This window comes from Heptranchias perlo, chromosome 7 (assembly GCF_035084215.1).
Source record: "Heptranchias perlo isolate sHepPer1 chromosome 7, sHepPer1.hap1, whole genome shotgun sequence".
NCBI lineage: Eukaryota > Metazoa > Chordata > Chondrichthyes > Hexanchiformes > Hexanchidae > Heptranchias > Heptranchias perlo.
The window spans coordinates 30,009,312-30,032,555 of NC_090331.1; the positions used below are offsets into that span (position 1 = coordinate 30,009,312).

At 41.4% G+C, this 23,244-nt stretch overlaps 1 protein-coding gene across 5 annotated transcripts in view; it reads right to left on the bottom strand.

Annotated features, from left to right (window-relative positions):
• The window catches only part of thsd7ba (thrombospondin, type I, domain containing 7Ba), a 646,137-nt gene that overhangs the window by 310,001 nt on the left and 312,892 nt on the right, over positions 1-23,244 (bottom strand). For all 5 annotated transcript variants that reach the window (XM_067987207.1, XM_067987208.1, XM_067987209.1 and 2 more), the window contains exon 7: positions 21,614-21,817. In XM_067987207.1, the coding sequence (XP_067843308.1) occupies positions 21,614-21,817 (204 nt within the window). The remainder of the gene's footprint in view (positions 1-21,613; positions 21,818-23,244) is intronic.

The window sequence follows — 23,244 nt, forward strand, 5'->3', positions numbered from 1 at the left end:
CAAGATATAATTTTTTTCCACTGTTTGGTTACTCGATACAATTTCCCAACAGCAGTTTATTGTATAGTGGTGGCTTACTAAGCAGGCAGCCCTATGTTGGTACATTGATTTAAATAAATGATAAGCACAGAAAACAGTAAACGCCTGCAGTGAGACTAGAATTATATTAAAAAGAACTTAATTGCACCATGAAAAAAAGAAAAGCAGAAATATTAAGAGGAAAAGTATCAGATAAAGAACCTTGTGCACCTTTAGGAATGTTTCAAATGCTGACTACTTCCAGAAAAATCCTGGAACAGAGCGAGGATCAATATTACGTGATGTTCATGTGGCGTAGCATGGAGGAACTAAGCATTGAAACAACGCCAATCAAACCATGGTATTTACAGAATAACTGAACAGAAAGGAAATGAATTAAACTGGGACTGCAGAGGGAATCTCATTTGATTGCTTAACCCTCAATCAATAAACAATTTTGTTATCGAAACGCTGTTTTTAGCAGGAGAGGGGTAGGGCAGGGAATTCTTCAATAGAAATTTTAATTGCACTTATTTGCTTCCATATTCGATGGTACTCATGCAAATATTTTTTTAAAATGTATTTTACATCCTGACATAAAAAGTTGCAGGCATTTAAACTCGATACCGTACTTTAAAAAAAGGATTTTCTATCTCTGGTGTAAGACACCTCTTGCTGTAACTGAAACAATGTTTTAAATGCTAATTTCTCACATTGTCAGTTACACAAACCTATCTTCAATACCCCAGTGGACGGGCCAGTAAAAATAATAATGTTGTCAGTTTTCTTTCTGCTTTTCATTTGAACTTCTGAAAAGTTGTGTTTAATATTAATACAGTTTTTATATTCAGTCACCAAACTGCCACAGATACCTTTCCTTCACAAAAAATCTATTTATTATTCATCACAACACCAATCGCATGATATTTTCTATTCCTGCGAGTATCAAACCTTTTTTCACATTTGCAAAACTAAATCATGTTTTCTATCACTAAGTACTTTTACAAATAGGAAATATATATATTCTGTATGATAAAGCTGAATATTGTGATGGGAAATGACTGAACAAGACAAAGAATATGATTGGAAAATGTTAATATGCATCTTAAATTGATGCAAAAATGGTACCACTCCCCTAACGATCAATCCACCTTGTACAGCTGAAGATTGTCTATCCCTGTGCTTTCATTCTCATACACTCCTCCGAGATGTAATGCATTTCCTGGAATTATTTTATTCTTAAAGACAGGCATTTTCAAGATTCGGTTAATAAAATAGAGAACCAACCTGCAAGCAATATTTTGTAACTGATAGACAGCAATGAGGCATTTGTGATGTCATATCTTTATTGTTGTTTCAAAGCACTGGGGCCTGTGCAAAGTAAAGTCTATTTGTGGACACAACAGTACAATAAATACTGACAGCCAATGCAGGAAGTCTACTACAAACTAGATCAGACAGATGGAGTGTCAATTCTGTAGCGATAAACTGGGCGTTGCCAGCTGTTCTGCCTCATGAACAAAACAGTTCAGCAGAAACAACAAATTGTACTAATGAGACCATGGAGTTAAGTTACTGTTGGACAATTCATGGTGGAGCAGATACAGAAAATAGCTGTTCTCACAAGTTATCCAGCTACAGAGGGCAGACCGACAAATAGTACTTTTGACAGCCTGCTTTGTTTTGTCAGAAACAAATGACTCAGAGACGTCCAACGCTTTGGAGCATGGGGTGCCAAATCACGGTGCCACAACCAGTGAGTGGGCTATATATGAAAACTACATTTTAAATTTCCCACGTAACAAGAATTTAAATAAAATATTTCCAAAAATCACAGGTCATGGATGCTGGCAACACTATTATTCCCCATTGAGACTGATTAAAAGGACAGTCATGCATAAAAAATAAAATAAATAATCCAACATTCATTTCATTAAAAAAAGCAAACACCCACAGAAAGAATTCAAACTTTCACTCATAATGATTCAAATTAGCATACACTAAAATTGACTGGCCATCTGGTCCTTGCTTACTTTTTTGGCTAGTTGATGCTCGCTGCGCTCTCTCTCTTGGCTTCAGTTGTTGCTGTGCACTTCTTGGTCTGCTATACCATGTGCCTACTGTCCTCCACTACCATGCCTGGCCTGCTTCACAACTATCTGCTATCCTCTGTCATCCAGTAAGGATGACTCCACCAATGTCCACACTAATCGGTGTGCTCCACCAATGCCCACGCCACTTAATTCCATGCCTTTTTTTGGATAATCTTCACCTCTATGACTTCTATGATCAGGGTACGGTAGCATAGTGGTTGTTACTGGACGAGTAATCCAGAGGCCTGGACGAATAATCCGAAGTCATGAGTTCAAATCCCACAACGGCAGCTGGGGAATTTAAATTCAACTAATTAAATAAAATCTGGAATTAAAATACTAGTATCAGTAATGGTGGCCATGAAACGACGAGATTGTTGTAAAAACCCAACTGGTTCACAAATGTCCTTTAGGGCAGGAAACCTGCCCTAAATGTGACTCCAGATCCACAGCAATGTGGTTGATTCTTAATTGCCCTCTGAAATAGCCTAGCAAGCCACTCAGTTGTAAAATCTTGCCAAAAAAAGTCATAACAAGAATAAAACCGGACAGACCACTAGGCACCGGAGACGGCAACGGCAAACCAAGCCCAGTCGACCCAGCAAAGTCCTCCTCACTAACACCAAAATTGGGAGAGCTGTCCCACAGACTAGTCAAGCAAAAGCCTGACATAGCCATACTCACAGAATCATACCTTTCAGCCAATGTCCCAGACTCTTCTATTACCATCCCTGGGTGTGTCCTGTCCCACCGGCAGGACAGACCCACCAGAGGTGGCGGTACAGTGATATACAGTCAGGAGGGAGTGGCCGTGGGAGTCCTCAACATTGACTCCGGACCCCATGAAATCTCATGGCATCAGGTCAAACATGGGCAAGGAAACCTCCTGCTGATTACCACCTACCGTCCTCCCTCAGCTGATGAATCAGTCCTCCTCCATGTTGAACACCACTTCGAGGAAGCACTGAGGGTAGCAAGGGCACAGAATGTACTCTGGGTGGGGGACTTCAATGTCCATCACCAAGAGTGGCTCGGTAGCACCACGACTGACAAAGCAGTCCAAGTCCTGAAGGAAATAGCTGCTAGACTGGGCCTGCGGCAGGTGGTGAGCGAACCAACATGAGGGAAAAACTTACTTGACCTTGTCCTCACCAATCTACCTGTTGCAAATGCATCTGTCCATGACAGTCTTGGTAGGAGTGACCACCGCACAGTCCTTGTGGAGACGAAGTCCCGTCTTCGCACTGAGGATACCATCCAACGTGTTATGTGGCACCACCACTGTGCAAAATGGGATAGATTCAGAACAGATCCAGCAGCTCAAAACTGGGCATCCATGAGGCGCTGTGGGCCATCAGCAGCAGCAGAATTGTATTCCAGCACAATCTATAACCTCATGGCCCGGCATATTCCTCACTCTACCATTACCAACAAGCCAGGGGATCAACCCTGGTTCAATGAGGAGTGTAGAAGAGCATGCCAGGAGCAGCACCAGGCATACCTAAAAATGAGGTGCCAACCTGGTGAAGCTGCAACTCAGGACTACATGCGTGCTAAACAGCAGAAGCAACATGCTACAGACAGTGCTAAGCAATTCCACAACCAACGGATCAGATCAAAACTCTGCAGTCCTGCCACATCCAGTCGTGAATGGTGGTGGACAATTAAACAACTAACAGGAGGAGGAGGATCTGTAAACATCTCCATCCTCAATGATGGCGGAGTCCAGCACATGAGTGCAAAAGACAAGGCTGAAATGTTTGCAACCATCTTCAGCCAGAAGTGCGGAGTGGATGATCCATCTCTGACTCCTCCTGATATCCCCACCATCACAGAAGCCAGTCTTCAGCCAATTCGATTCACTCCACGTCATATCAAGAAACGGTTGAGTGCACTGGATACAGCAAAGGCAATGGGCCCCAACAACATCCCGGCTGTAGTGCTGAAGACTTGTGCTCCAGAACTAGCTGCGCATCTAGCCAAGCTGTTCCAGTACAGCTACATCACTGGCATCTTTCCGACAATGTGGAAAATTGCCCAGGTATGTCCTGTCACAAAAAGCAGGACAAATCCAATCCGGCCAATTACTGCCCCATCAGTCTACTCTCAATCATCAGCAAAGTGATGGAAGGTGTCGTCGACAGTGTTATCAAGCGGCACTTACTCACCAATAACCTGCTCAACGATGCTCAGTTTGGGTTCCACCAGGACCACTCGGCTCCAGACCTTATTACAGCCTTGGTCCAAACATGGACAAAAGAGCTGAATTCCAGAGGTGAGGTGAGAGTGACTGCCCTTGACATCAAGGCAGCATTTGACCGAGTGTGGCACCAAGGAGCCCTAGTAAAATTGAAGTCCATGGGAATCAGGGGGAAAACTCTCCAGTGGCTGGAGTCATACCTAGCACAAAGGAAGATGGTAGTGGTTGTTGGAGGCCAATCATCTCAGCCCCAGGATATTGCTGCAGGAGTTCCTCAGGGCAGTGTCCTCGGCCCAACCATCTTCAGCTGCTTCATCAATGACCTTCCCTCCATCATAAGATCAGAAATGATTGCACAGTGTTCAGTTCCATTCGCAAACCCTCAAATAATGAAGCAGTCCGAGCCCGCATGCAGCAAGACCTGGACAACATCCAGGCTTGGGCTCATAAGTGGCAAGTAACATTCGTGCCAGACAAGTGCCAGGCAATGACTATCTCCAACAAGAGAGAGTCTAACCACCTCCCCTTGACATTCAATGGCATTACCATCGCCAAATCCCCCACCATCAACATCCTGGGGGTCACCATTGACCAGAAACTTAACTGGACCAGCCATATAAATACTGTGGCGAGTGTCTCACCTTATGACTCCCCAAAGTTTTTCCACCATTTACAAGGCACAAGTCAGGAGTGTAATGGAATACTCTCCACTTGCCTGGATGAGTGCAGCTCCAACAACACTCAAGAAGCTCGACACCATTCAGGACAAAGCAGCCCACTTGATTGGCACCCCATCCACCACCCTAAACATTCACTCCCTTCACCACCGGCGCACTGTGGCTGCAGTGTGTACCATCCACAGGATGCACTGCAGCAACTCGCCAAGGCTTCTTCAACAGCACCTCCCAAACCCGTGACCTCTACCACCTAGAAGGACAAGAGCAGCAGGCACATGGGAACAACACCTGCACGTTCCCCTCCAAGTCACACACCATCCCGACTTGGAAATATATCGCCATTCCTTCATCGTCGCTTGGTCAAAATCCTGGAACTCCCTTCCCAACAGCACTGTGGGAGAACATTCACCACACAGACTGCAGCGGTTGAAGAAGGCGGCTCACCACCACCTTCTCAAGGGCAATTAGGGATGGGCAATAAATACTGGCCTCGCCAGCGACGTCCACATCCCATGAACAAATATTTAAAAAATCTTCGCTCATTGCCTCTGCCTCTGCAATCTTCGCTTCCCCTGCTACTTCAATCTTATCCTCCTGCAAGATCGCAACTGCTGCTTGGTCTGTGAAGTAGGTGCTTCTTCTGCTGTTTGTTGCAACATTTTAAACTTCCCTGGTTTGGAAGATCGATAAAGGAACCAGTCTTTTCCAATCCTCCAGGTCCAGGAAGCTCAAAAAGCCAAAAGCAACAGCACAAGAAACCAATGCGTATCGGTGTGCAAATAGTAAACTATCAGCCTGAGACATCATGGGCCGGATAATGGAAGCTTGCAGGCCATAGCTAGATTGTCCAAGTCAGAAGGAGAAAGTGAATTGAAGTTCCAACTCTACACGTTAAATTTCAGTTTGTTAACTCCCAGAATCATATTACTCCCAAACTCTAGTACAGCTACTAAACAAAGGTGAAGGAATACTGTAAATTAGATTTTTTTTATACCAGATTTCCAGCCATTTTGTTCATCTCTGGTATTTCCAAGGACAGGGAAAATGTTTGCAAGAAGCACCCACCTAAGCAGGTGGGAGCTTCATTTAAATATATTATTTTGAGGGCTGGGACATCATTTACACAATTTCCTGATATTCTAGCTGCAAGATGTTGATTCTGGTCTCTTCATAATTATGAAAATAACCTGACCATAGAAAATTAAGTGTAAAAGCACACTTTCATTCCATTCTGCAATATCCACTTCTAAGCATTGGGTGTAACTACATCCATTTCAGAAATCTGGGTTGATATCTCTACTCTAATCATAGTTGGCAGAAGATGAAATGCTTACAGTCATGGTGATTGAGCTGGTTCCAACATAATACTGTCTTTGAAATTAGAATTGCAATCTTCTGGTATCTCTAAGGAACACAAGACTTGCATCTGGCTGTTGTCCTTCAGGTTTAACAATAGTGCTAGTTCTTTTTTCTGTAAAACCCTGTGAAATGGGTCATCTTAATGCAGACTTTGATCACACATTCACTCACACCTGTGAATTAATCTTTTTAGGCCGACAGCACCGTTTCAGCATCCAAATCAAAAATGCAGGAATACTTTTTAGGAATAACAGCTTATTGGTATTCAAGGCACAATGAAAAAAAAAACAATAGCGTTGGTTTCCATTGTAATCTTTTAGCTAAAGATGATCTGCATCACTCGAAAAAAACAACTGATCTTAGTCAGGCCATACGAAAACATGTTCCTCCACAGACTGCTGGCTCAAACCCCATCCCCATCAATTCATGCCCCAGTTACTGAGGCATGCCTTTTATTTCTCCTGCCTGAATGCGTTACGAACATATGAACAATGACAGACAGAAAAAAACCCTCTGGTCCACCCAGCCTGTCCCATTCAATTGTGATATCTTGTGTATTACAATATATATGCACTCCACCCACCCAAAACCACGCGATCTCCCAGGAGAGGTGAAAAACCAGATAAAAACCCAAGGCCAATCATAGAAAGGTTCCAGCACGGAAGGAAGCCATTCGGCCCATCGAGTCCACGCCGGCTCTATGAAAGAGAAATCCAGCTCGTCCCACTCGCTTGCCCTATCCCCGTAGCCCTGCACATTTTTTCCTTTCAAGTACTTATCCAGTTCCCTTTTGAAGGCCATGATTGAATCTGCCTCCACCGCCCCCTCGGGCAGTGCAGTCCAGATCCTAACCACTCACTGTGCAAAAAAGTATGTCCTCATGTTACCCTTGGTTCTTTTGCCAACCACCCGAAAACTATGTCCTCTGGTTCATGACCCTTCCACCAATGAGAACAGTTTCTCTCTATTTATTCTGTCTTGACCCTTCATGATTTTGAATACGTCTATCAAATCTCCTCGCAACTGTCTCTGCTCCAAGGAGAACAACCCCAGCTTCTCCAGTCTATCCATGTAACTAAAGTCCCTCATCCCTGGAATCATTCAAGTAAATCTCCTCTGCACCCTCTCTAAGGCCTTCACATTCTTCCTAAAGTGCAATGCCCAGAACTGGACACAATACTCCAGTCATAGCCAAACCAGTGTTTTATAAAGGTTCATCATGACTTCCATACCTTTGTACTATATGCCTCTATTTATAAAGCCCAGAATCCCGTATGCTGTTTTAACCGCTTTCTAAACCTGCCCTGCCACCTTCAACGATTTGTGCACATATACCCGCAGATCTCTCTATTCCAGTACCCCTGTTAGAGTTTATAGTTTATATTGCCTCTCCTCATTCTTTCCACCAAAATTTTTTTTTTATTCATTCATGGGATGTGGGTGTCACTGGCCAGGCCAGCGTTGATTGTCCATCCCTAATTGCCCGAGAAGATGGTGGTGAGCCGCCTTCTTGAACCGCTGCAGTCCGTGTGGTGAATGTTCTCCCACAGTGCTGTTAGGTAGGGAGTTCCAGGATTTTAACCCAGCGACGATGAAGGAACGGCAATATATTTTCAAGTCAGGATGGTGTGTGACTTGGAGGGGAATGTACAGGTGGTGTTGTTCCCATGTGCCTGCTGCCCTTGTCCTTCTAGGTGGTAGAGGTCGCGGGTTTGGGAGGTGCTGTCGAAGAAGCCTTGGCGAGTTGCTGCAGTGCATCCTGTAGATGGTACACACTGCAGCCACGGTGTGCCGGTGGTGAAGGGAGTGAATGTTTAGGGTGGTGGATGGGGTGCCAATCAAGCAGGCTGCTTTGTCCTGGATGGTGTCAAGCTTCTTGAGTGTTGTTGGAGCTGCACTCATCCAGGCAAGTGGAGAGTATTCCATCACACTCCTGACTTGTACCTTGTAAATGGTGGAAAGGCTTTGGGGAGTTATGAGGTGAGTCACTCGCTGCAGAATACCCAGCCTCTGACCTGCTCTTGTAGCCATAGTATTTATGTGGCTGGTCCAGTTAAGTTTCTGGTCAACGGTGACCCCCAGGATGTTGATGGTGGGGGATTCGGCAATGGTAATGCCGTTGAATGTCAAGGGGAGGTGGTTAGACTCTCTCTTTTTGGAGATGGTCATTGCCTGGCACTTGTCTGGTGCGAATGTTTCTTGCCACTTATCAGCCCAAGCCTGGATGTTGTCCAGGTCTTGCTGCATGCAGGCACGGACTGCTTCATTATCTGAGGGGTTGCGAATGGAACTGTGCATAGGGAAGTGAAAAAGGAAATAAGAGGGGCAGCATCTTCTTCCTTGGTAAGACAGGTGCAAAGTACTCATTTAATAACTCGACTGTCCCCTCTCCCTCCATGAGTAGATCTCCTTTATGGTCCCCAATCGGCCCCACCCCTCCTCTTACTACCTGTTTACTGTTTACATGCCTGTAGAAGACTTTTGGATTCCCTTTTACCGCCAGTCTATTCTCATACCCTATCTTTGCCCCTCTTATTTCCTTTTTCACTTCCCCTCTGAACTTTCTATATTCTGCCTGGTTCTCACTTGTGTTATCAACCTGACATCTGTCAGATGCCCCTTTTTTCCATGTCATCTTACTCTCTATCTCTTTTGTCATCCAGGGAGATCTGACTTTAGTTGTCCTAACTTTCCGGCTCATGTGAATGTGCCTAGACCGTACCCGAATCATCTCCTCTTTAAAGGCAGCCCACTGTTCAATTACAGTTTTGCCTGCCAATCTTTGATTCCAGTTTTCCTGGGCCAGATTTGTTCTCATCCCATTGAAATTGGCCCTCCTCCAATTGAGTATTTTTACTTTAGGGTGGTCCATGTCCTTTTCCATAGCTGTTCTAAACCTTTTGATGCTATGATCGCTGGTCCCTAAATTCTCCCCCACTGAAACTTGCTCCACTTGGCCCACCTCATACCCCAGAACCAAGTCTAGCAATGCCTCCTTCCTTGTTGGGCCAGAAACGTACTGATTAAGAAAGTTATCCTGAACACATTTCAAAAATTCCTCCCCCTCTTTGCCCCTTATATTATTGTTATCCCAATCTATATTAGGATAGTTGAAGTCCCCCATTATCACTACTCTATGGCTTTTGCACCTCTCCGTAATTTCCCTGCAAACTTGTTTCTCTATATCCTCCCCACTAGTTGGTGACCTATAGAATACACCCAGTAGTGTAATGGCAGCTCTTCTATTGCTTAACTCTAAACAAATAGATTTTGTCCTTGACCCCTCCAGGATATTCTCTGTCTCCAGTACTGCAATATTCTCCTTAATTAATATTGACAGCCCACCCGCCTTCCTTTCCTTCCCTATCTTTCTTGAACACCTTGTATCCAGGAATATTTAGGAGAAAATTCTGGGAAATTCCTGTCTGACCCCCCTAGGTGATCAAAACTAGTCTAGGAGATCATTCTGGCCCTGATAATTCTATGCATTACCTATCTTTTGTTTGAGGTGATCTCTGCCCCAGCCAGAAAAAGATCCAGCTCTCAGCGTCCACTGCACAAGCCAGCAGCCTGTTCCAGAGGTCCACTATTCTTTGGAAAAAGAATTACTTCCTGCTATCTCACCTAGATCTGGCCTTATGCAACTTAAAATTGTGATCCTTAATCCTCCCTAATCTATTTAATTGGAACAAAACTGAAACGCAATCTATTCTCTTCATCATCTTATAAACCTCAATCAGATCACCCGTAAGTCTACGCTTCTCTAAAGTGTAGAGACCCAGTTCTTTTAGCCTATCTTGATTACTAAGATGCTTTAAAGTCGGAATTAGTCCAGTGGCCATCCTCTGCACATTTTCCAAAGCCTCAGTATCACCTATCATGTGAAGAGACCAAAACTGGACACAGTATTGTAACTGGCGCCTGACTAAGTTATCCTGTATCCAAACAAACAATCAATACCCAACACCATAAGATACATCTCAACCAATTCATGAAACTATTGCTGAACTCAGTCTTCCTTGCATACATTCTATGTGCATGCATAAGCACCAGAAGATAAAATATTGGGTATGCTAGGAAATGACAGGAGGCTTTTGGGTAATAATATTACATCATTGCAGTTTGGTTAGCTACATAAATAGGAGCTGCAAGTCAACTGGAAGAATGGTTGGTACCACAAGGAGTGAAGAACTCTTTTTGTTTCCAGATTGGGCCCTAAACAATGTTAGATGTTTCCAATTATCCTGAGCAAAGAATGGTATTTTTCATTCCAATTCTAACAAATTACATGACCAATCTTCAAAACTGGTTAGGTCAGGATTTTTTTTTAAAGATTTCAAATGCAGTTCTTCTAGTCACTAAAAATAAAAATACCTTCCACAGGAGAAAGTCTAGAAAAGAACCTCAATGTAGGTTAAGGTTCTTAACGTCCATCTCCAGCAGGAGCTTATGCTACACACATACCTGTTATTTTGACCTTCATTAGTCTATAATGACTCCTATGTAAAATTTTCATTTGGATAAGTCTGAAATAAACATCTCAAGAAGTAATTTGAATTGGTTACGTTTTCCAGTCACCATGGGTGATGGCTCATTTATCTTCTGGCCGGCCTTTTAGGATTCAATTTATGTACAATAATACATTTAAATTAAGTATAAGCACAATTTTATGTCTGCGTAGGGTGGGATCATGCTGGCTGCTCTGTTCACCTATCGAGAGTAGGCCATTAGGGAACTTATTGTACGTCTTTTTTGGAGAAATTGTTTTGTCAAAACATTGGGTAATATTCATGTGAAATTTAAAATAAGTGTATATTTATCGTCTGCTAATTCACCAGCAAACTGATTATAATTGAAGCATCAACAAGAGTTCAGCAAACCAGAAAAAGTTGAAAGAAGAGGGAACATGAAAAAGGAGCTCTTACAATTCACAGGAACTCAGGGAACAAAAGGCATCCAAGTGAAAGCTACAGAACCCTGCAGCAGTCGGCAAATCAAGTCAATATTAATGAGTTGGTTTTGAAACAACAGAAACACAGTATATCATGGCAGTGGTGGTACAAGATAAAAGAAAGTATGCCAAATACATAAGCTAGCATCAGATTGTCCACACTCACCATTATGCCAGCAAGCATATCTGCAAGCCCCAACATACCTACTGGTAATGACTGACAGCAACCAGTAGGGAGCCAATTCCAGAGATGTGGCATACATCTGCAGCCAGCCTGCACTATAGGAACAACGACGTCAGTGACAGTTAAGGTCATCTGCCACTGCCTCTTTCCAGACTAGAACGTGCACCAATTGCAGCATCAGTCAATGTGGCTACCACTTCCAACTCCATTCCCAGTAAACAGCGATATCCTCCAAAATCGAAGTAACCGTGCTTACAAATATTGGTGGGGGATACAGGATGTTTTGATGGCCTATATTTACTACACCATTGGCTATGCTGTCAGGCCTTTCCTCCTGGCCTACAATGGCAGAAAAGGGACGGATATTAGAATGCTGGCCCAAGATACATCTTCAAACAGAGCTTGCATTACAACATATTAACTGCATGGTTCTGTGATTAAGTGTATGTTTGTGAGGGAGCAAGTGAGAACAAGAACCAGATATGGGAGATCTATTCTACTAGATCTGAGCTTGGGGAGTCCTGAGGCTTCACCTTTCAACACTCCATCCATACTCTTATGTGCAAGGATGTTCAAAGTTACATTTTTTACAGCTTCTAATTTCTGAGCCCTCCTCCATTTCAGTCTCTTCCCTTGTATTATATCATCTTGCCATGAAAGCACAGCAGTCAGATGTTGTAAGCTGAAGGCGCTCATATACACAATGACAAACATGTGCAGTCCATTATGTGTGCCATCACATGACTATGCACCGTGCAGCTTCAGCATGACTTTAAAATGAGAGTGTGCTAAGGCTTTCAATGGTAAACCAAAGTTTGAATATATGCCTTGTTGGAGTATGGATATGCATGAGAAGCAATAAAAGAGATGTCAAGTTGTATGAGGCTTTAGCAATGAGCCAACATGCGGAACAGGTTGACAGCCAACACTTCATGGCATTGCTATTGGGCTATTTACCTGGTAATTGGTACCGTTGGGTACTCTTACCTTGGTTGCTTTCTTATGGGATGTCACATGCTTTCCTACATCTGTTCCCAGGTAGCGCTGCCTGAATGCCATTTCCTACGGTCTCCTGGAGAAGGTAACCCAGAGCGCCAAACAGTACAACATTCCTTGAACCCACCTTATACAGCATCATCTCCACTTCACCAAGCCGTCAAATAGGGTGTTTGGGTACTGCATCACTTCATAATTTGCCTACGGACTATTTCTGGCCTACACATTTGTTTTGCCTTCCCTTGGTTTTTGCCTGCCACTTCTTTCTCGCTGACAGCTTTTAGAAAGTCTGAAACAATTTTTGACCCCATATACAGGAACTTACCTTTAATTATCCATATCCTACTAAATGTTGGTTGCAGTCTCTTTAAGGGCTGATGATTCATACAATTTCCTGCTCATCTCTCCCAGCACCTTGACCAATATGAGTTAGGAGCTCACCATGCATGCCTAATTGGAGCTTACTTCAGGAAATCTTGAAAGGTTAATTTCATATGATGTCGTTTCACTTCAATTTAGTGCTGGGATGGGAAAATTGCCTCTCTTACCTTTATAGATTCCATCTTAACATTGTTAAGCTCCTATACATCTAAATAGAAAGACAAGTCTTTCTTTTCAAATGTAACAATCAGGGTCAAAAATGGAGATGTCTACCAAAGGAAGATTGTATGGGGTTTAATTTTGAGATAATATTGGATTTTGATCTTATGTACCCTAAGAACATAAAAGTAAATAGGGTAAAGTAAGAAGTAAATAAAAAATAATTAGATTCATGAAAATAGAAGGTAGAGAAAGGAGTTAACAGGCAGAGCAGAAACAAAATTTTGAAGCTGTTCATAGTTTCTTAATTTTTTTGAAATATTTGTTTTTGTAACAGAAAAAATTAGCACTAATATCACAATAATAAAGCTACTCCTGATAATTGAGAAGAATTAGCAGAGAATTATTATTAGGATATTCTGTAGCATCACTATTTTATCAAAGGGTATAACTTTCCCAAATGTTATTCATAGGCCTATTCATAGCTCTATACATTTCTCTAATTCAACGTGTAATACTGAATTAGAGAAATTTACAGAAATGAAGTCTCACAGAGAACATGTAATATTTTAAATGTTGATAAGACCTCTGTGTATTCAAAGATAGGTATCCAGAAAAAGATTCCTTGATGCTTTATTATGTGTGTAAAATGGATTGTAATTTGATTTGATGCAGAAGACAAGTTAAAAACAATGGGATATGTAAGATGTCACTGCTCACCGAGGTCTGAATGATGCATCGCGTACGTATTGGCTGACATTTACAAAGAATCTGCAACTACCTGTACATTATTTATGGCTCAGCTGCACATTTTTCCTTAGAGGAAAAAAAAACAGCATCTGGCAATAGAATGGTGACAATAGGCCACAAACAGTGAGTAGAAACAACATCAAGAGCAGCCTTCTCGGCTGCAGATATCAAATCTTCTTGACAGATGGTTATACAGGTGCCACTATAATTACATCTTAGCACTCCACACACCTTTAATTATAATAGTTAGTTAAAAGATCACTGACTATTATGGTCAATGTTTAATTGGATTCAGAGCTGTTCACTGCTCTGATTACTGCTACTGATTCTGAAAATGAAACAAATGCTGAATCCAGTTTCTTAAAAGACAACTGAACAGTCATATTTTATGCCTCCAATTCTTGCCTCTTGCATATCCCCGATTTTAATCACTCCATCATTGGCGGCCGTGCCTTCCGCTGCCTAGGCCCTATGCTCTGGAATTCCCTCCCTAAACCTCTCTATCTCTCTCTCCTCCTTTAAGATTCTCCTTAAAACCTACCTCTTTGACCAAGCTTTCGGTCACCTATTCTAATACCTCCTTATGTGGCTCGGGGTCAAATTTTGTTCGATAAGCTCCTGTGAAGTGCCTTCGGATGTGTTTCTATGTTAAAGGCGCTATATAAATGCAACTTGTTGTTGTTGTTGATGCGGAGTAACAAAAGACTGTAGTTACAGACAGGAGCTTCTTTTTTTTAAAACAGATGTTTTTGGTACAATTGTGCAGTGTTTTTTCATATTATATCAACATAATGGGAATTCTTTCTAACTGTGAAACCTAGGTGAAAAGCCATGGGTCACAGTGCAGGACACCACCAAGACTGAAAAGAACAGAATAAATCCAGCGATTGGGCAATGACAAGTATTGTAATTTCATTACTTAGACAGAAATGTTCCCTGACTAACCACTGTTATCAATTATTTTGAAGTTGCTTGCAATAAAATAGGAAAAGCACTCAGATAACACAAAGTTAATGTCTGACCGTTAATGTTTGCTCAAAATTCCAGGAGTCTGTTCCGCCAATGGAAGCTCAGTATCGTGGAACCGCTGGCCGTTCATGGAACCTGCTGTAATCCCTCTCCCAAATTGTCCCATTTAGAGTTGAGTATGGTTTAGCCACAATTAAAGGTATGTGCAAGCTAGAAGTGGAGTTACTGCTGTATATGATGGATCAAAGGACGGCTACCATGTTCAGCACTCCAGAGCAGCCTCCCCAAAAGAGGGTGAGTTTAGAAGTATTGACATTAATTTCTTTGTTTTTGGTGCCACCATTAATGCCAACAGTCCCACACTGTGCACATAGAGGCAGTTGAGAAATACATTTTTCCACATCGTAAAATTTTGCTGAAGTAAGGCTCATAACATTTCCATATACCAAGTAGATGCACAAAGTGTGCATGCTACAAGGGGTTCCTCTCAATCTGTTACACATTGACTAGCTTTCACACAAAGCACTCAGACTACCTTACAGCTCCTTCACTGCTTAACATACATTCCACACTGAAGCATGGAACACTTTCCAGCTGCATAAGAAAAGGAAATAGTGCCAGAGGACTGGCGGACAACTAATGTGATTCCTATATTTAGAAAGGGAGATAGAACCACTCCAGGGAACTATGGACCAATTAGTTTAATGTCAGTGGTAGGAAAGATAATGCAATCCTTACTCAAAGATGTAATAGAAAAACATCCAGAAATTGAAAATATAATGAAGACTAGCCAGCATGGATTTCAAAAGGGAAGGTCATGCTTGACCAACCTTATTGAATTCTTTGAAGAAGTAACAGAAAGTGTAGACAAGGGTAATGCAACGAATGTAATATATTTGGATTTTCAAAAAGGCTTTCGATAAGATGCCACCTAGCAGACTCATGACTAAGATCAGAGCATGTGGAGTCAGGGGACAAGAAGCAGAATGGATAGCAAGCTGGCTACAAAACAGAAAACAGAGAGTAGGGGTTAAAGGTAGTTACTCAGACTGGCAAAAGGTGGGAAGTGGTGTTCCATAAGGATCGGTGCTGGGACCGCTGTTGTTCACCATTTACATAAATGATTTAGACTCGGGAATCAGAAGTACAATTTCAAAATTTGAGAACGACACCAAATTGGATATAGTTAATATCAAAGAGGACTGTGACAAAATACAGGAAGACATTAATACACTTGCAGAATGGGCGTGTAATTGGCAAATGAATTTTAATATAGATAAGTGTGAGGTGGTACATTTTGATAGGAAGAATAAGGGGGTCACATACTCCTTGGAAATAAGAGACTAAATGGGGTAGAGAAGCAGAGGGCTCTGGGGGTACAGATTCACAAATCACTAAAAGTAGCGGCACAGGTTAATAAGGCCATAAAAAGGTAAACCAAGCACTGCAGTTCATTTCTAGAGGGATAGAATTGAAAAACAGGGAAGTTCTGTTAAACTTGTATAGAACTTTGGTTTGACCACACTTGGAGTACTGTGAACAGTTCTGGTCTCCATATTATTAAAAGGATATAGAGGCACTGAAGAAGGTGCAGAAATGATTTACTAGGATGATACCAGAACTGAGAGGTTATACCTGTCAGGAAAGATTGAGTAGGCTGGGACTCTTTTCTCTAGAAAAGACAAGACTGAGAAGTGACCTGATAGAGGCCTTTATGATAATGAAAGGGTTTGATAGGGTCTTCGTGGAGAGAAGATGTTTCCACTCATGGGGAAGACCAGAACTAGAGGCCATAAATATAAGAACGTCACTAATAAATCCAATAGGGAATTCAGGAGAAACTTACTTACCCAGAGAGTGGTTAGAATGTGGAACTTGCTACCACAAGGAGTAGTTGAGGTGGCTAGCATAGATGCATTTAAGGAGAAACTAAATAAACACATGAAGGAGAAAGGAATAGAAGGTTATGCTGATAGGGTTAGATGAATTAGGGAGGGAGGAGGCAAAGTGTGGAGCATAAACACTGACATGGACTTGTGGGCCGAAAGGCCTGTTTCTGTAATGTACATTCTATGAAATTCTATGTAATTCTATATAAATTACAACTGGAAATCTTGTCACATTTACATGTTAAAGTGTGTCCTGAAGAATTATTTCAACAAATCCTATGCATGTTTATTTATTCATACTTGTTCCAGGACTTGGGTATTCCACATTTCTTTGAACATTCAGAGCCTGGTCTTAATATTGTATAAGCACATTTCTCGTGAGTATTCTGGTTTTCAGATTACTCTGTGTGAGTTGTGGATAATTATGAATGTGACACAAATAGGAGGAAATATTGATATTTAATCACCTGCAATAATTAATGAAATATATTATATTTAGAAATTAATGTACCAAAACTTCAAGGACGACAGATAACATGAATACTTCTTTGTACTTTTGGGCCAAGATGGAAAATTAATAAAATGCTTCAAGTGCAGGCTAACCTAATTTTTCTTTAAATCGCTATAACTTATTAGCAGTATAAATCAAAAGCAAATGTCAGTTATTCACAATACATGTAGAATCCCCACACCTGAAAAATTAGGCAAATAGTTATTATTCAACTTTTTGCACCCATTCATGAAGGATACAAAAGATCTATATATTGACTCCCTCATGTCTCTGTGAGTTTACCTTATGAGTTGCTGAGATGTACAGATGAAGAAGAGTTAGTTGATCTCAGCCAGCCCAGCAAGTGTGGCATGATAATTGGCCTAAGAACCCCTTCCATAGGGAGGAGAAAATCAGTCAAGGTTCCCACCCTTGGCTGCTATTCAGAATATGATTAGGCAGAATCAACATGGTTTTATGAAAGGGAAATCATGTTTGACAAATCTATTACAATTTTTTGAGAGTGTAATAAGTAGGGTAGATAAGAGGGAACCAATTGATGTGGTATATTTGGATTTTCAAAAGGTATTCGATAAGGTACCACACAAGAAGTTGTTGGCATTGGGGGTAATTTATTAGCATGGATTGAGGATTGGTTAACAGGCAGAAAACACAGTAGGAATAAACGGGTCATTTTTGGGTTGGCAGGTCATAACTAGTGGAGTGCTGCAAGGATCGGTGCTTGGGCCTCAGCTGTTTACAATATATATCAATGACTTAGATGAGGGGACCAAGTGTAATGTATCTAAGTTTGCTGATGATAGCAGGGTGGGAAAGTAAGCTGTGAGGAGGACGCAAAGAGTCTACAAAGGGATATAGACAGGTTAAGTGAGTGCAAGAGAAGATGGCAGATGGAGTATAATGTGGGGAAATGTGAAATTATCCACTTTGGTAGGAAGATTAGAAAAACAGAATATTTTTTAAAAGGTGAGAGACTAAGAAATGTTGGTATTCAGAGGGATTTGGGTGTCCTTGTACACAAATCACAGAAAGTTAACATGCAGGTACAGCAAGCAATTAGGAAGGCAAATGGTATGTTAGCCTTTATTACAAGAGGGTTGGAGTATAAGAGTAAGGAGGTCTTGCTGAAATTATATAGGGCTCTGGTGAGACCACACCTGGAGTGCAGTTTTGGTCTCCTCATCTAAGGAAGGATATTGCCTTAGAGGGGATGCAACAAAGGTTCACTAGATTGATTCCTGGGACGAGACGGTTGTCCTATGAGGAGAGATTGAGTAGAATGGGCCTATATTCTCTGGAGTTTAGGAGAGGTGACCTCATTGAAACGTATAAAATTCTTAGAGGGCTTAACAGGGTAGATGTTATGAGGCTGTTTCCCCTGGCTTGAGAGTTTAGAACTAGGGGGCATAGTCTCAAGATAAGGGGTTGGCCATTTAGGACCAAGATGAGGAAAAATTTCTTCACTCAGACGGCTGTGGAAGCTCAGTCGTTGAGTATATTCAAGACTGAGATCAATTTATTTTTGGACACTAAGTAAATCAAGGGATATGGGGATAGGGCGGGAAAGTGAAGTTGAGGTAAAAGATCAACTGTGATCTTACTGAATGGCAGGGCAGGCTTGAGGGGCCGTATGGCCTACTCCTACTCCTATTTCTTATGTTTTTAACTCCAGTGGAAGTGCGTGTGGGAAAGACAAGATTGGCTTCAGCTGCGACGTCTCCATTTCCAAATAACACGCAAAAACTCCAAGCTCACAAATGAATAACAGTCTCTTGGATGAGGTACGAGGAAGTGCACAATGCCTCTAGAGCCAAAATGCAGCAAGACTCAACACCAAGGGCGGGAAGGTGAGAAAAATGGCAAGAAGAAGGTATTATATATATTTAATGTGCTCACAATAAGTTCATTCTCCATTGTAAAAGGTAAAAGGAATCTTCATTTTATACACACAGCAAATGGGCCCTTAGTTCTAAGCTGCTTTAAAGGGGCAGTGTCTTCATAGAAAAGTGCTCGGTAAAACTGTTTCTTATTTCTTTGTAATGAGATAAATAATTGTTATGTAATTTGCACAAGGCCTCATTGTAATGAAAATGGTGTAGGAACAAAAAAAAGTTTCCAAACCACCTTTCAAGGGGATGGTGTCCTTGTAAAATAATTTTCCATTTGAATTATTCATTCCAAAGCAATGAATGCAGAAGATAAGCTATGTGTATGTTCCACACTGTGCACGCACCAAACAAGATTCCCTGAAAACAAGCAGTGGAGTCACTTAGCAGAGATTCTGAAATATAAATAGGAATATTCCATTAAAGCCAAAGTACCAAACCTGACAACTCTCTCACATTTGGCAGAGTCTCATGTGGCACAGTACCTACCGCTGGAGCTTCTCAATCTCCCACATGTATGCATTGTGCCAGTAATTCTGAGGATGTCTCTGGCCTTCAGTCACTGGCTTATCATTTTAATTGAGGCCTTTCACTGCTGCTATGAATGCTGGGACCTCCTTAGATGCCTTCTCTTATTCTTCAGGATAATCACATAGCCAGGGAGATGGGGAATGAGAAAAATAAAAAAAAGAGGGGAAGAAGATGATAAGAGAAAGGAGAGAAGAACACATTCATGCTGTCTCTGTGGCTTATGAGAAATGTAACTTGCTGTTTTTAATCATGTGTATATCATTATCACAACATTTCAGGTATACCTCACAACTAGGTTGACAGGCCTGAAATACTGATTGCAAATTAAACACCAGTCTGAAATAGTAATCATTATAAAAAAACTGACATACATGAAAGCTTACAGAATGTAACCAAGCACTACATTCGCGAACAAGCCAAGCCAAAAGTCTGTATCACATATCACAGTTATACATCAGAATAAAGTCTTGTGGGTAACTCAATACAATATTTTTAATTAAGTAAAACTCATCACCGCTCCAATCCCGCTCCTTATTTTATTTCCAAACCGTGGCAATTTTGCATTCCACCAGGGAACATCTCAAAAAAGAGACTGCAAATAGCTTGAAAAGGAACCTTCACATAAGGCAACATTTGGCTATGTCCCAGAAAGTGCCTTTGAAAAAAACGTTAGCAGCTTATTTCTTAGGGGATTCCACTTGTAACTGCGACTCTAAGCTCATCTTAAAAGCTTTTCTGACTCAAGTTCGTGTGCAATCGTCAATGGGAAAAAGTAATACTGGATTAATTGGTTCTGCCAACCTCCAGTTCTCCCCTCCAACTGATCTGATTGGCTGCTACTGACAACCTTCAATCCCAGTGGAAAAAAACAGATTTTTCTTGTGAAACATTAACGAGCTGACTCATGGATCAGAACACTCTCAACTTGAGGCACCAATAGTTGGTATCGATCCTGCATCTATTTCCAGGTACTACAGATGCTGTAAACAATGTTCAGTCTGGCTGCCGCCTGCTGCCAGATATGGTACATGGGGAGATATCGTGTGGGGAGATGTTCTGAAGTGATAATCAGGGTAAATCCCCTCACATCAACTTTGTCAGCCATCATCAGCTGGGGGGACTGCATCACTTCGCCACTTGCCCATGGACTCCATTTTGTGCCTTGACATTATTCAACTTTGCCTTCCTTTTTGTCTGCAATTTCTACCCCCTCCATGCAATCTTTGGCAATGATCACAAATACATAAAAATTATTTTCAGTCTTTCTATAAAATGTTGAAGTGCAGCCACTTAGCTTGAAATGTTTTTTTTTTAAGGGCTACATGCTCCCAATTTCACGAGCCTCCCTTTTAAAAGCTCCCAGGACAAGGTTTAACCTATACAGAGAGCCTATTCAAAATATTTGAACGGTCTGACCCCTTGGTTCACTCAAGTTGCATGGGAGCACACAGGAGCCTGGAAAGCATAACAAGCTTATTTCCCCATGACCGAGGAATCGGCCATTTAATCTCCTACAAACATTGGGTGATTCTGGAAGCTAAATTTAATCTGCTATTTGATCAATACTTGCTCTGCAACCACTTAAAGGGCAGAAATTAAATTCAAGGTTGCTTTGGATCAAGGCTTAATCTAATTTATGCAGATTTGTTTTTATTAACACTGAGCAGGAATTCAAAGCTGGTGAATAACCAAAGTAACAAGTCATGGTTTCACTTATCTGTCTTTTCAATCCAGCTACTTTAGGAACCTGTTTTTCATTCAGACAGACACTGATAAGCAAATAGGAAGATACACAGACAGAGGGAGATAAGCTGATAAAGTAGGTACTGACAGAAAACATTAAAAACAAGATATGAACAGAAACATTGAAACCAAAGGGAAAGTAAACAGAAACATTGAAACCAAAGGGAAAGTAAAGTCTGAATTTATGGACTGTAAGAATAAGATTGAGAATTAAAAACAAATCAGAAGTTAACAGACATATCAAACAAATACTCTACAGTCTGAATTGATAAGCTTACTGCATTCTCAACCCGAACTGATTCAGTGCACAACTAACCTTGGTTATTCTTGCACAAAGTCCTTTGGTTGTAGGTTCCTTGCCCACATGTTTGATTATTTTCTGCCACACAGAGGCTCTCTTCAAGCTTGTGCCAATGATAGCAGACTGGGTCCTCACAATGAATGGCCTCCACAAGGTGTGGACATCTTTCAGCATTACCAGTGGGCTCTCTAACCACATGGCGTCTTCTCATCTTAAAACCTACAATTGAATTGACAGTATTTTAGGGAAGCAAACAAGGATAAAACACACAGAATAACAAGTGGAAATAAATTATATCCACCCAAACTGGTGCTGCAACAGATAAGGTCATATAGCTTGGCAATATTGTTATGGCTTGGTGAAAAGGTAATGAAAACATAATCATCTCTAAATATGGCAAAGTGCAATGGAACCTCTCTGAAATCCATTTTTTGTCCTTGATTTAAATCAGTGCAGACTGTCACACAAATCACAAATGAACCACTAAAGACTTGAAAAAGCTGTTAAGATATTGACAGTAAGGAACAATTGTTGATTGATTAACTATTTACTGTCTGCAAGTAAAGAAACAAATGATACAACAACTTTAAGAGCTATAAGTAGAGGTGCCAACAGTGGTGAATGAGTGCTACCAAAAATCAAGCTGCAAATCCTTGTCCAATGCCACAGCAGTAAGCATTCTTCTGGCTGATGTACTGAAGCATCAATATCAGCTGTAAAGTGTTAACATTCCAGACCATCCATATGTTTTAGAAAGAAATGTACACATTACATAAATGTCCTGCAGAAGTGTCTGTCCTCAGACAGAACTATCCAATTCCATCCTGTTTTTTTTTATAAAGAAGTGTTTTCGGTATAGTCTGTAACCTAGGAGACCACTAGGAAAATGAGAACTCTCTTCTGTGGCAGCATAAATGACAATAAGAATTCAATGCAATATTATGTTTGGAATTAAAATCACCACGTTTGTCACATTTGCCACTTTGGTCTATAATTTATTTTCATTACAGCTGTTAAGTCTGCATTTCAGGATATCATTGATATACAGGTTGGATGAATGGTTTCAATGTTCTTTAATACACAATCAAGGGGGTGATGATGGTGTAACAAGGACTGTAAATACAGAGGGGTTTTTCGCCACTTATCAGTTGAGGGGATTGAGCAGGTCATCGAAAGTGCTGCTCTTTCAACTTTGCCCTGGCCCCTCTAGCTGTAATGCATCGAACAACCCCTCCTTCTTCTGATTATCCCTAACCTTTGTCCAATTCTTCTTCATTTGATGATGCCTCTTCTTGTTGCTGTGCCTCCTCAACCCAGTCCTCTTTGCATAGCCAGGTTGTGCAGAATGCGGCAAACTACAATGATGCAGTCCATTTCGTCTGGATCATATTGTAAGGAGCCCCCAGAGCAATCAAGGCACCTGAATCTTAGCTTCAAGATGTCAATGGTATGCTCTGATGTTCCTGGTGAACTCATGGCGCTGATAGTACCTGTGTTGCTCAGGCATGGTGGAGTTGCAGAGGAGTGTCATCAGCCATGTCTGACCCTTGTCACCTAGCAAACATCCTCTGATGTTTCTGGGTGGGTGCAAAAGTAGGGGGATTGATGAGTCACAGTATGAAGGTACATAGATCATTGAAGTGTCA